Source organism: Hevea brasiliensis, chromosome 10 (genome assembly GCF_030052815.1).
Source record: "Hevea brasiliensis isolate MT/VB/25A 57/8 chromosome 10, ASM3005281v1, whole genome shotgun sequence".
Lineage (NCBI taxonomy): Eukaryota > Viridiplantae > Streptophyta > Magnoliopsida > Malpighiales > Euphorbiaceae > Hevea > Hevea brasiliensis.
The window spans coordinates 89,713,847-89,729,053 of NC_079502.1; the positions used below are offsets into that span (position 1 = coordinate 89,713,847).

General features: G+C 34.9%; 1 protein-coding gene across 1 annotated transcript; it reads right to left on the minus strand.

The window, feature by feature from the left end:
- Positions 1–9,863: 9,863 nt before the first annotated feature.
- Positions 9,864–10,945, minus strand: LOC110633879 (uncharacterized). Its single transcript, XM_021782688.2, has 2 exons — positions 10,449–10,945; positions 9,864–10,208 (listed from the first exon to the last, which is right to left on the minus strand). Exons 1-2 carry the CDS (start codon positions 10,933–10,935, stop codon positions 10,162–10,164), a joined length of 534 nt encoding a protein of 177 aa, XP_021638380.2. The 5' UTR covers positions 10,936–10,945; the 3' UTR covers positions 9,864–10,161.
- Positions 10,946–15,207: the final 4,262 nt, after the last annotated feature.

The following is a 15,207-nucleotide window of genomic DNA, read 5'->3' on the forward strand; positions in this document are numbered from 1 at the left end:
AATGCCTGTGTGAGGACGGCCACAATGCTCACATAGTGCTAATGCTGATCGCTTGAAGGAAGCAGCTGGTGAGTTAGCATTGGAACCCTGTTGTTGTGGGCCACGCCTAAATGGGGTCCCCTGCCTAGTACTATGAGCTGTTGTCTGACTCTAAGGTCCCCTCATCTTCTTATTATTGGAGATGTTACTCCCCTCGTCTTCTTATTATTGGAGATGTTACTCAGTTGTCCCCTCTTCTAATCTCTATACCTTCTGCTTTGTTGTTCTGCCTTAACTCTTTCAATGTTTAAGGTAGCTGACACTAATCTGGAGAAGTCATCTATCTGTATCCCAGTGAGCTGGAGTCTGAGGTAATCTTTCAAACCTCCTAAATCTGATCTCCTCAGTGGCAACTATCTCTCTAGCATATCTACTGAGTTTGATAAATTCTCTCTCATATTCAGTGACTGATAATTGTCTTTACATTAACTGAATAAACTCCCTCCACTTATTTTTCAAATACTATCGGCTGATGTATTTCTTTCTGAATTCAGTCAAGAAGAGATCCCAGGTAATGTCCTGTGGAGGTTGCGCCTTCTCTGCATGATCAATCACTATCAACCACCACTGATATGCCTCTTCTTGTAACAGAGATACTGCACACTCTAAACTCTGATTTGGCGTACAGTGGAGCTGATGTAAAACTCTTTCTGTTCTTTCCAACCAAAATTCAATTATGGAGGGATCATTATCCTTCTTACTATAGAAATCTATTACCCCATACTTCCTTAGTTTTTCTATATTACTTTTCTATGGAGCCTGTGGGATAGCCCCTATCATGTGTCTGAAGAAGTCGGTCATTTGTTGAAATAAAGCATCTGGCCTTGATTAGATCCAGTAGTCGAGGCTTGTGGAGGAGCATTTTTGAGGTTTTTATTGCCCACACTGGTGGAGCTGATACTTTCTGCAGCCTCATGTGTGGCTCGTTGAGAGACGGGATCCATATCTAATCCCCTACAATAAACAAGAGAGTAGATCTGCATCAGAGTAGCGCAAATCCTATTTATTTTATCCTATGTGACTTATTAACATTTCCTTTATCTAGTTCTAGAACTGCCTAAACCTAGGCTTTGATAGCAAAAATTGTAACAACCCTCGATCCGGCAGCATAATAGTTGAACTTGGAGCGTTACCTATGATTTCCACAACCTATAATAAGATCTATATCTCAATTTATATCTGATTATTCCATACTCATCACATAAACATTGTTCCAAAAGTGATTTAAGCAAAATATAAACTTTACATAACATGTCATTTCATTTAGATACAACTTTTCATCATTAGTAACTTATACAACTTATACAAAATGAATCATTTATAAGTGAAGAAACCAACCCTAATTAGACTCTGGACAAAATTCTGCTCCTTTGATGCAAACTTTAATGATCTACTCTTTGTGAACCCACCCATTGTGCTAAGCATATAGCTTAGTAGTGCATGTCTAGCTCAAGATGGCTAATTAATAGTCGTCTATAACTATACATACTATAATCATTTAATCAAGCAATTAAAATAATTTCAAGCAAGTAACATTTTATAATAACTTTGCAAAAATAAGTAAAGCATTCCATAGTAACTATTTAATTGTAATTAACTAATCTTGCTCATGAAATATGCATAGAGATAATTTATTCATCAACCAAGGTAAGATCTAAATTTACAAATAAATGAACAACTTATTTGGTATGAATATTTGTCATTCTATTGTTCCCTTTTAAAAACCCAATTCCTTCCTAGTATAACTTTTCTTATACCGGATACTGGAATTTTAATGGGATACCTTTTTTCCGATGTCGTCTTATATTTCTTCTTTACTACTGTAACATCTTCTTTCAGACATTGTTTTATGTGTCCTTTTCACCACTATAACACCTTCTCTCAAATGTCATCTTATATGGCCTTTTTAGAATCAGTATGTTTATTGCGACACTGTCTTTCAAATGCCGTCTTTAAATCATCAAAGATATAGGTTCAATTCGTTTTGCAAATCTGCTAACTTACTTTCCTATTTGGCATGCCAAACTATCCGGTTTCAAACTTTAAGCTAGGTGGAATTTTGGGCCTCAATAGTCTTATAACATGATCTTAGATAATTCAACCATTCTTACATCTACAAGGGATTGTCATTCATCAATTTTAATATTATTTGTCATCATCACATAATTGTGTACATATTCAGAATAAGGATATAACCATGTAACATGTCATTTCTTCTAAGCAAAGTAGTGACTCTCATAACATCAATTCTTATCATCACATTATCATTTGCATGTTCGCAATAAGAACATAATTATATAGCTTATCATTTCATTTGGCAAAGTAGTAGCATCTTATTCCATAGCATTTAGAATAAATCACATTACTCTCCAATAAGACAGATTTCTCAACTCATTTTTGCAATCACAATTAAACCTAGAGAAATGCATTTTTAAGATCAATTTCTTCATAAAACATGTCAATTTATGTCTTAACTTTCATTAGGAATCAATTTGATCAGCATTTAAACATTTAGAAATTCATTTATAACCCTTTATTCACAAAGTGTTCAAAAAGGTGAGTTATGGAGGGACACTATTTGGTATCCTATTTTTTTATTAATTCTTTGGGCACCCTAAAGACAGAATTTGCTCCTATAGTCTCCATATAATTTGTAGCCTGGTGTCTTACCTTCCATTTAAATTAAGAACCACCCCATTTTAAGGTCTAGATCTCAAGTTATGCTTATTTTTCTACATATTATCCAGTTACTACCTGACCAGATCTAGCTACAATCAGAATTCATAGTTCCTATTCATAGGCCAATTTGACCATTTTAAAGACAAATTCCATCAAAGTAGTCCTCATAAGAAATGTTCCTACATATTTTAAGTTTCCAATGGTTTAAGAATCACCTAATTTAGAGGCCTATATTGCGAGTTATAGCTAAATTACCAACTACTATTCACGGATGCAGTGTCCTGAGAATTCCAGGTTTCCAGATTTCCAACTCAGATTTGCACTCAACATTCATGTATTTTACACCCAAAATTTGTGCACAGTCTCTAAAGCAAAATTTTAGATTTCTAAAGCAAAATTTTATACTTATGTCTTAGGTTTTCAAAGCATCTTGTATCACCTCAATTGGAGTTACACGGAGGGAGATATGCTCTATTTACTACACAAAGGTCACAGGACTAGTTTGCTGGAATTCTAGGAATTCCAGTTTTGCAATTTCAATTTACTCTAAAATTTCAACCTCTTTGCCCTTAGAATTAGGTCTGGGTCAAAACATAAAAATTGTAGGTCTATGTCTTAAGAAAATTTTGATACAAATTTCATCTCAATTGGAGCTCTATAACTCAACTTATAGCCAAATTAGTATAAACTACTCACTGGATTCACTAATCTTGGTAGTCACCATTCAAGGATGCATAAAGTAAAATTTTGCTAACAAGCTTAGACAAGCACTTACCTCAACTTAGTTCCAGCAAATTACTCCTAATTACAACCACTTTTCATCAAAAATTCCCAAGCAAATTCAGTGTTTAGCCTTGGTTCCACCCCAGCAATTCTGCCCTCTTGAATTAGCTCACCAATCTTGAATTCTTTCTTTAGTTTCACTTTGATTTCATGGCTTGTTCTTCAATTCCATTACAAAATAGCATCTTAGGTTCATGATTTAAGGTCTGTATTTAAGTTTTGGTGAAAGAAAATAGAGGAAAAGGAGAAAGAGATGGCCGGCTAAAGTGAATGAAGAAGAAGACACAAGTTTTGGTTTTATATGTTCTTGATATTTATCCCTTATTTACATATGTCTCTTTACCATTGGACCACATTTCCACTTTTTAATGGGCGATTAATTAACTTAATTAATCACACTTAATGATCTTGATTAAACTTAATTAGATGCTAAGTTGGAAAGTTTAAATTCCTCGCCCCCCCCCCCCCCCCAAAACTTTATTAATTTTGCAACAAAATTCATAGGTATCTTTTTCAAAATTTTCATTTAACCCCTCATTTAATCCAATTTACATAGCATATTCAATATTTGATTTCTCACTGAAATATACTGAATACGGTCTGTAAATTTAGGACATTACATTTCATAACATAAATATTTAATGTAGGATGGACTTGTCACTAGTAATTCCTCGAATCCAAAGTGCACAGCTCATACAGAGGCTCCTCAAGACTTTCACTTAAAACATGACATGTATGATGCACCCAAGGCAACTTAGAGATCTCCTCGACAAGGCATCATAAAGATCTCCCCATAAGATTTACTTATTGATCCGTAACATACATAACATAACATAGTTATAAACATGGGGGGGAGTAAGTGGATCATCCATCATCCAACAATGCACCAATAACAATTATGCAATTATGTAACATCTTCGTGTTCTAGATACATACATCCTAAATAAATATGAAATGATGCATGAGAATGATCATAAGTTAAATTTAAAAGTTTACATTTATTAATGTTAGAGTTACTCACCTATGGTAGCCTATCAACCACCTAACACAAATGGTAGCTATGCTTAGATCTATAACCTTTCAAGTCCCTCAAACTCGATCCTATAAAATCAGACCCTAAAGAGTTATACAAGGCTCTAAAACTCTATAAACATAATAAACATCTTATTCTAGGCTCTCAGGAACCATGAAATTGAGTTTTGGAACCTTAAAATCGAAGTAGAAATAAAATGGGCAGAACCAAGTTCAGCTATAAGAGTCTTGGATTTCGGCTACTGAATATGAAAAATTTTCAAAATTTCCTAAGAAACTGCATGCTTTGGCTGTCGAGACTATGGTTTTTGACAGCTAAACCTAGGAATTTTCAAAATTCTCAAGTCGAAAACCTGCAGAATCCTTCTCCCATCAATACCCAAACTCACTCTAAAGTTCCTGAACTCAAACCAACCACATAAACAAGGCTCTAGGGCCCAAAACAACTTGAAATCATGTTTAATACCCACATATATTAACCAAAAACTCAAATTGTAGATTTTTCCCAAACCCAACATAACATATATAAGGATTCTCTCAAATTCATCAAGGGAAACTAGCCATTTAATGCCCATAACACCAAGGCATGACTAAAATAACAATAAAAACATGCAATTTCAACATAAATCACAAAACCCTAATCTTAACATGCATAAATTTCCCAAAATCTCATCTTAAACACAATTCACATGAAATTAAGGTTATAAAAATCTAATTTCTCATCAACATGCTTTGATCTATCTATTAGATCAAGAAGAAAAGAAAGTTACCTCTTTTCTCGAAACTTGGAGGTGAGAGAGCTAAAAGTCCAAAGCTTGAATCTGCTCTCCTAAGCTTCCTTATGGAAAAATCCAACTCCAGATCTTGAAAAATCAAAGAGCTCCTTACATGCTCCAGTAGTTGAGAGAGATAGAGAATGAGAGAAAACCCAAGTGTTTTGGCAGAAAAAATGGGCCTTGGTCCCTTTTGTCGAGGGACTTTCGACTGCCGGAAGTCATACTTTTACCTGTTAGAGTTTGTTCTATTCAAATGGGCATTTGAATCATAAAAAGGATTTAGGCTGCCGAAAGTCCATCATTTGGTTGCTAAAGTTCCTTCTGTCTAAAATAAACACTTAAAAACTTAAGAATAAACACCTTTAAAATATTTTCATTTTTAAATATATTTTGAACATCTCAAACAAACATATATATACACATACATAAATATATTTTCACATCGTACTGTCACTCCCTTGTCAGTGAAATTCTAATTTTCACCAAAATATTCTGTCAAGGACAGATATTCCAACATCGGGAAATGGCAAGTATTACAATACTTTTAACTAGTTTAACATGCTAATTAAAACCCTTATAAAGCAACATCATTAAAATATATAAACATCATTTGTTTAAATAAATGAGTTATTAATGTGTCATATAACATAATAAATATATTTAATACATTTAAATAAATGGGTTACGACATGTATAATTCATGTGATACTTTTAACTTGTTTAACATGCTAATTAAAACCCTGATAAAGTAACATCATTAAAATATATAAACATCACTTAAATATTAAAAAATTATCCAAATATCCAAAGGTCAACTAAATATCCAAACATCATCCAAATAATAAAGTTAATTAAAATTACATAAACATAATAAATGTTCAAGTTGTGAATATGAGCTTCACAACATCTTTATCTTCCATAAGATTGTTGAATCAGTTGGTTTAGATTTATGTTTAGCTTTTATATTTGTGCTTGATAAATGAAATTGCATAATTTTAATATATAAAAATAACATGAGTCATAAAATATTTAAATGGGTCAAAATAAACATGTTGACTTATTAACCCAATTAAACAAACAAGTTATTTCATGTTTTATTGGGTGAAGCAGTCAATCCATTTAAATCCCATTTTTTAATGTGTTATAAATAGATTCCAAATCTATTTATACTAAACTCAAACCTATTTAACTATATGTAAAGTCATATTATATAATTAGATCATGTCAAAAATTGCAGTTCTATAACAAGAGTTTTCTCATCAAATTTGATTAATGATCATATTATCTTAATGAGTTTAAAACAAAAATCATATCCTTTTTTCTTGGACTTTAATATTTTATTTTATAGTCATACTATAATTACAAATTTATATATTTTTAACCCATGAGTCGGTTTTGATTTGGCAAATTTTCGAAAGTTTCAATCTTATTCGGTTAATTCAGATAACAAAGTGAAGAAGATGTAATTTTATTAATGTGAAACCTCAATGATCCAATTGACAGTATACATTCAGCTTAAATAAAAAGAATAATAACAGAGGTTGCTGAAAAGGAGGAGAAAAATAATGAAGACTATCACTTGGAAGGGAACGAATTACCCAAAGAATCTCAACCACAAAGACTCATTCAAATATACAATATTTACAGAATTCACCTTATCACTCCTTTACTCAAGCCTAAAAACACGGCATCCTTATTTCTCCTGAGAGGCAGACTCGTCCTTATTACTCCTTGAGCTAATATCCCCCCTCAAACTATGTCCAGGGTGGAGACATAGTTTGCGTCGAAATTGTGCTAGGCGAGCCTTTGTCATGGACTTCGTAAATATATCAGCGATTTGATATGCTGAGGGAATGTATCTTGTGATCAAAACCCCTTGAGCAACACGCTCTCTAACATAGTGATAGTCAAGAGCAACATGCTTACTGCGTGAATGTAATACTGGATTGACTGTTAAATGTAGTGCACTAAGATTATCACCATATAAAATAGGCGGCTGCTTGGGATAGATTTGCAAGTCCTGTAAGAGATATCCAAGCCAAGTAAGCTCAGCTGCGATGTGAGCCATGGAACGATACTCGGCCTCGGTGCTAGAGAACGCGCATAGCTGTGTTGTTTCTTAGCACACCAGAAATGATATTGCAACCAAGAAAGAAATCTGATGCTTTGTAGTAGACCGTCGTGTGGTTGGACATCCGGCCAAGTCTTCATCAGAATATGCACTAAGAACAAGTGAGTTATATTTTTTAATAAATAAGCCAAAATTTATTGTTCCTTTGAGATATCGTAATATACGACGAACATATTTTAAGTGAGACAAAGTTGGACTGCATGAATTGAGAAATATAGTTGACACTATAGGACAAATCTGGTGGGTTAGTGTCAAATCAGAACGAACCCACAAGCCCTCGAAAGAAGGTGGGATCACCATCGGTGTTGGGTGCAGAATGACATCGTGTCGCTGAACAAGTGGAGTGGGCATCGGTTGACAATCCACCATCTGAGCTCTTTCCAAAATTGAATAGGCATAACGGGTTTGATTCAATTGTAACCCAGAGTCAGTCGATTGAATTTGAATGCCTAGAAAATGATGCAATGGCCCAAGGTCTTTCATGGAAAACTCCTTGCTTAAGACCTGCAAAAAATTCTGAACTAGAGCCATAGACGATCCTGTTAACAACATATCATCCACGTAAATTAATAAAACCAATACACCTGTCGATGTATGCATGACAAACAAGGATGGATCAGCTAAACTGCAAAAAAAACCATAATCAATTAAAAACATACTCAACCTATTAAACCAGGCTCTCGGAGCCTGTTTTAAACCATACAATGCTCGCTGTAATTTGCAAACATGATTAGGATAATTAGGATCTTTCATTCCAGGTGGCTGATCCATATATAAATCTTCTGTTATAAATCCATGCAAAAATGCATTTTTCACGTTTAATTGCCGAATTGGCCAATTTTTCACTAAAGCCACAGAAAGAACTAAGCGTATGGTTCCTGGTTTAATAACAGGGGAGTAGGTTTCGGTGTAATCAACACCATCTAGTTGATGAAACCCCTTGGCAACTAGTCTAGCTTTCAATCTATCCAAATGCCCATCAGAATTTATTTTAGCTTTAAAAACCCACTTACACCCTATTATATTTACATGCGCTGGTCTAGGAACAAGTTCCCAAGTGTGGTTTGACTGTAAAGCTTGATACTCCTCTATCATAGCCTGTTTCCAACCTGGATGTGCAAGAGCACTCTTAACAGTTTTAGGCTCAGGAGGTATATCAGGAGATATAGACACATGTAAAGCATACTTTGGGTTTGGCTTAACTATTCCGGACTGTGACCTGGTGACCATCGAATGTCGAGGCTGCAATGCTTCGTCCTGAACTTGTTCGGTGATATTTCAGCCAAAGATGATGAGCAGGACTTGAGAAGCAACTCTTCTTGATCCGTATGAACTGTTGGTAGACTGATTACAGTACCATCAATCATAGAAGTACCAGGTACATGAGTATTAGTTGGAGATGACAAAAACACCGAGTCTGATTCAATTGCAGCAACTTGTTTACCAACAACATCCTCTGCTGCTAAGGAATTTTGAACTGTGTCTTCAACTCTATTTGATAAAAACAATGGAGGTGGAGACAGTGCTCTGCTCACTGTTCTAGATGCATCCGTCATCTTGAACGACATCGAGTGTGAATGATGAGTCGCTAGTGGAGACTCACTTGTAGGATCGGTCTGTTTCATGATCTCCTATAGTCCGATTGTCATGTGTTCTTTGGTATAGGAACCGGTAATACATCCGGACTGCACTTTCTTGTAACTTAGTGGAAAATCAGTAATCTCAGCAGATGGTAACCAAGAATCCATAAGCTTGTCAACAAACATTTTATTAGGAGATGCAGATTTATACGGAAAAACATTTTCATCAAAGCTCACATGTCGAGATATTATTATTTTCTTAGTTTTGGGATTGAAACATTTGTAACCTTTGTGTTTTTCACTATACCCTATAAAAACACATAAACAAGACTTAGGATCAAACTTATGACCTCTTGTGTCCCATATATATGGAAAACACTTAGAACCAAAGACACGTAGGGAGCTATAATCAAAATGAGTTCCATGCAATTTAAAATATGGTGTTTCATTCCCTAGCACAGAAGTAGGCAACCTATTTATTAAAAAAACAGCAGTTTGAAAAGCATCGACCCACATAGACAATGGCACATGACTATGATACATCATCGTCAATCCTAATTCACGAATAAAACGGTGTCGTCGTTCGACAGCACCTGTTTGCTCGGGTGTATGAGGACACGACACTTGATGTTTAATACCTTGTGAAAGAAAATGTGAAGATAAAGCATTATTCAAAAACTCACCTCCTCCATCAGAATGGAAAACCTTGATGGTCTTCCCAAATTGTCTTAGCACAAACTGTTCAAAAGCTTTATAAGCAACAAAGAAATCCGATTTTTTCTTTAGTGGTATAAGCCAAGAGTATTTAGAATAGTCATCTACCAAGCAAGCATAATATTTAAATTTGGCAAAAGATAAAACAGGGGCTGGTCCCCATAAATCACAATGAACTTTTTCAAATACAGTGGTACTTTTATTGGAAGACAAACTAAATGGAAATTTGCTCAATTTGCCTAATTGGCAGCTATCACATAAAAATTTAGAATGCAAGGAACCTTTAACATCAATAAGGTTCTTATTAAACAAAATAGAAATCGCAGAAGGTTGAGGGTGTCCTAATCGTTGATGCCATATGTCTGCTGTTCCAGACCTAAATCGATTGGAAAAATATGCTTTCGGATTCCCTGACAAGATATAAAGGTTATTTTTCCGTGGCCCTTGTAGCAGTACCTGTCCCGTCTGTCGATCCTTAACAGAAATAGAAACATTAGAAAATTCACAATTCACAGGATAATCATCTGTTAATTGGCCTACAGAAAGTAAATTCTTTTTAGGCGAGAGCAGAAAAGACATTTGAAAGTGATAATTTTTGCTTCTGTTCTATAGACGTCATTCCAACACCATCGATGGATAGAAACGTTCCATCGCCGATGGTTATGGAATCAGGTCCATAATAGTCAGTAAGTTTATGGAATAGATTTTTGTTACCTGTCATATGATTCGATGCACCAGAGTCTGCAACCCAGTCAGTATCTACAACATCAGTATCCAATGTGAGTGCCGAAAGAGCTTGAGCAGGGCTGCTTTGTTTTTCTTGTGGAATCCACCAGCAAATCTTCGCGATGTGACCATCTCTGTTGCAGTATTGACACACTTCGTTCTTATACAGCTCTCGTTCAGCTGGTGTCATTCTTCTACGACCAGCCGGGGGAGGTCGCCGTTGGGAAGAATACGACTCTTTGTTTGGAAAAGGGTTTTGCGTTTGCTGGGCTTGAAAACCACGCCCTTGGGAATTAAATCTAGGACGCCGATTCGAGGAATTACTGGATGAATTCTGTTGATTTCCATAAAAAGCCACATGCGAAATTTGATCAAGACCAGATTCGTTCTGTGTGGAAAACCACACTCGTCGCTGGTCTAAATTCTTAAGTTGAGAGACCAGTTCATTAAAATTGGGTCGCGGTGGTTTAAGCATCGTCGTAGTAAACGTTTTGTGGGGTCCCAGACTGGTAAGGAGACAAAAGACTTTTTCTTCATCGGGTACTTTTTTCCCGATAGCGGCTAAACTGTCGCAGAGTTCTTTAAACAAACGCAGATGTTCAGTGATGGACCGATTTTCATCTTTGCGAAAATAGGTCAATTGCTGTCTGAGGGTAAATTCCCTCTCTTGAGAATCTTGTGCATATGCATCTTTTAATGCACTCCAAACAGTATGAACTGTTTCTAGTCCGATGACAAGTCCGAGTGATTCCTCACTAAGGGTGCCATAGATCCACCCACGAAGTAATCTATCAGACTTTTGCCACGCCTTGAAGATGTCTGATTGCTGTGGTTGATAGTTTTACGGAATTGGATTGGGAGGGTAGCAATTTCGATCTTGGAAAGCCATTAACCAAATGATCCGACAATTCGACTTTCAGCTAAACTCAAAAGTTGTTCTCTCCACAGAGGATAGTTTGATTGTTTGAGCTTTAAGGTAACAAAATTGGCTACATTCAGAGAAGAAGCCATGGTGAGCAGATCGTTGAGGCTCTGATACCAAGATAACAAAGCGAAGAAGATGTAATTTTATTAATGTGAAACCTCAATGATCCAATTGACAGTATACATTCAGCTTAAATAAAAAGAATAATAACAGAGGTTGCTGAAAAGGAGGAGAAAAATAATGAAGACTATCACTTGGAAGGGAACGAATTACCCAAAGAATCTCAACCACAAAGACTCATTCAAATATACAATATTTACAGAATTCACCTTATCACTCCTTTACTCAAGCCTAAAAACACGGCATCCTTATTTCTCCTGAGAGGCGGACTCGTCCTTATTACTCCTTGAGCTAATAAATTCAACAGTTGATTTTTTTTTTTGAAATATTCACATTTGAATATAGCTACTTTACTTTTCTTGTTTAAAAATTAAAATGTTGTAAGAATTCAATTTTATTTTATTTTTTTATTAATTTTTTTATTTGAAATAAAAAATTTTAATTTTTTTTTAACTTAAAAAATTTATTTTAAAAAAATTAATCATAATTGTATAAAAATTAAATTGAATTTTTTTTACAAATAATTTATTAACTTTAAAAGAAATATGATTCTAATTCAATTGGGGCCATATATCATTGATTGATTTAAATCTTAAATTTGAGTGAATTAATTTCGCTCCAATACAAGAGCCAGTTCGCACTGTGTCCGGATCTAAGTTTACAACTTTTTACTACTGAATGACATTATCACATGCAAAGGCTTATAAATGTTTTTCTTATATTATAAAATTTTAAAAAAATTATAAAAATTTAAAATTTTAACATTGTACGGTACGAGACTTAACCGCGTCCTCTTCTTTCATGAAATTATGGTTTTATGCTGTTTGTACCTCCTTTGGCAAACATACTGACAAAATTCCGACACCACACAACATTTTTCGCAAAAATCCAACACCATAAAATATTTTTCGGATTTTCAAGCTTCAACAGAAAATATTTTTGATTAAATAGAAAATTAAATTATTTTTATAAACAATGACTTTCATTTCAGGAGAGAGTTATTTTTTAAATTTTTATAATTTAATTAAAATATAAAATAGTTATACATATACGACATAAATATATACAATTAATTTAATATTATCATTAGATAATGAAAAATATTTTTCACATTGTTTACATTAAAAATAATTAAATTATTTATTAATTATTTTTAGGCCTAAAGAATTAATTAAATTAATTTTTTGGAATTAATTTAATTTTATTAATTTAATTAATTTATGACCTAAGATAATTAATAATTTAATTAAATGTGGTTATTGGAGATAAGGAGGTTGACGACAGTTGCAAGCGGTTCTAAGCAGTTTAAAGCAGTTCTAGGGAGTAGTCAGGTGACTGCAAGTAATTGCAAAATGTGATAGAGTGGGTTCTAGAATCTTCTAGGAGTTTTCCAGATACCTACAGGCAGTACTATAAAAATCAGATGCACTACAACGTGAAAACCCTGACACCCAACAACATCAATAACACAACTCAACTTGCAACCTTTTATCTTTACTTTTATGAGTCATTTATTTTTTCAAAACTCTTGTATTTAATTTCAAGCATTATACTCTCTTTCCAATTAATTTTAACATCCTTTTGATCTCCAAATTACTTGCCTTTTTAATTTTTGGAGTGAGATTCACGAAACTGCATTTAGTATTGTTAGATCCCATAATCGCTTGGTCTCGAAGTCAGAGCGCAATCCAGGTGACACACTCAATATCTAGCATGCCTACGCAATTCCTAAGTTGTGTGACAGCCATATTATTTTTTAAGGAAACAATTCTTGACACGCCTAGCGGGACACATATTCAACAATGTCAAAAAATCGTTCTACACTAATTTCCACTGTTCTTTGCCAAAAATTAGCAAACAATTTTTGGCACGCCCAGTGGGACCATGGTCTCATTTCATCCAACATTACTGTTATCGTTTGCATTTTTTGCAGGCAACACCATGTCTCTAAAAACCAAAAGTGCTCTTGGCAAAGAAACCACTAGGTCTCAGTGCATGGAGGGGAGTCCTACAGCAATTGGCCCCAATCTTCAAGTTCCTCTCATTCTGGAATGATTTGAGAAAGGACCAGCTACTCATGGAGAAGAGTGCAGAATCCATATGTGTTAGAAACTGTACATACCTTGATCGATGCTCCAACCCAGGAGTAAGGTGGTTCAGTTTTTGTTATTAATGAAAGAAACCTTGCAATAACTATTACTGATATCTTGGAGAAGGGCATAGGAAAGCGGATGGATATAACTTTCGAAAAGATTATTCTGTTGATTCAGTCATTGGCTGAAAAGTGTAATTTTTCTATTATGTTATCTTCTGATGGCCAGGTCTCTAGGCCAGAAGAGTTTGATGTGGTACCCAGAGGTGCTAGGGAGCCTGGAAGGCAGGTCTAGTCTTGAACTCCTCAGGGCAGTGTTGAGGAAACTCATGCCAGTAGTGAGAAAAGATACCAACCAGCCCACAGGAGAAAAGAATAGGTGCTTAGCCAAACAAGGACATTAGTTCAATCTAGCCGCTCCAATTATTGTCCCACCCAAGTTTTCAATAACAATAACTAGGTACTTATCCTAGCTTTTATGATGCAAAAGCAGTTGTAGGTCCTCAGGTGGTACTAGCTCTTCAACAGCATCAGGTGCAAATGCCCCAAGTGACCTTTGGCTTTTTTAGCTTGAGGGGGCAACAATTTCAGAGGAGTTACAGTGCCTGCTGTGCAGATACCTCAGCCAGTACCAACACCTTTGCCCTAAGTACCAGCCCCTACAGTATAAGTACCTACCATTCCAGCTATGCCCCAAGTGACTATGGATGCTATTAAAGATGTTGTGCAAGAGATGTATGGTCTGGGCCTTAGACAAATTGGCCGACCAAAGTTCCACAAACCATATCCAGACTTCATTAATAGGGAGAACCTGTATCTAAGAGGGTACCGCATCCCGGACTTCAATTTCTTCTCAGGAGAGGATGGATAGTCAACTCTATAGCACATAACAAGGTTCACAATTCAATATAGTGATGTAACACCCTCACTTTAGGTAATTATGTATATTCTATTATTCCAGTGACAAATGTCTAATCGGACAGTCAGGATGTCTGGAACTACACTTAAACTAAAGTGAGGAGACATAAATTAATTGAATAAAGATCAAGTAAAGTTAAAGGGAGATGAAAGAAGCGAAGTGTAAATCGATTAAATGAGCCGGAGGTCCCAGTGATGGATAACCCTAACGGGAAGCGGCTGTGAATACAATTGTCAACCCCAGACTCATGGAGAACCCTGTGAGATAAATATTTGGGATTTAATTGAAGGATTTATGAGGATTAAATGATAATAATAATGTCAAGAAAATACAAGAAAATTTATGTTAATCAGTAAAGACAAATTATGACTCGATGAAGGGTATTTTGGTCATTTCACATGAAGAGGTGATTTTTGACCAAAATGTCAATTAAATTAAGTGAAATTAATAAAATAAATTATGAAAGAATTTTTAATGAAAACGTAAAATGAAATAAGTGATGCAAAGAAAATAAATAAGAATTTAAGTTAAATTATGACCTAAGTATGACAAGATAATGACTTCATTAAAATTATGACCAATTATAATTAGACAAATAAATATAAATAGAGACAAATTTAATTAAGAATCAAAGTCATCTTCTTCCTCCCTTAAGCTGTTGGCCGAACTACCATAGGTAACAAGCCTCCAC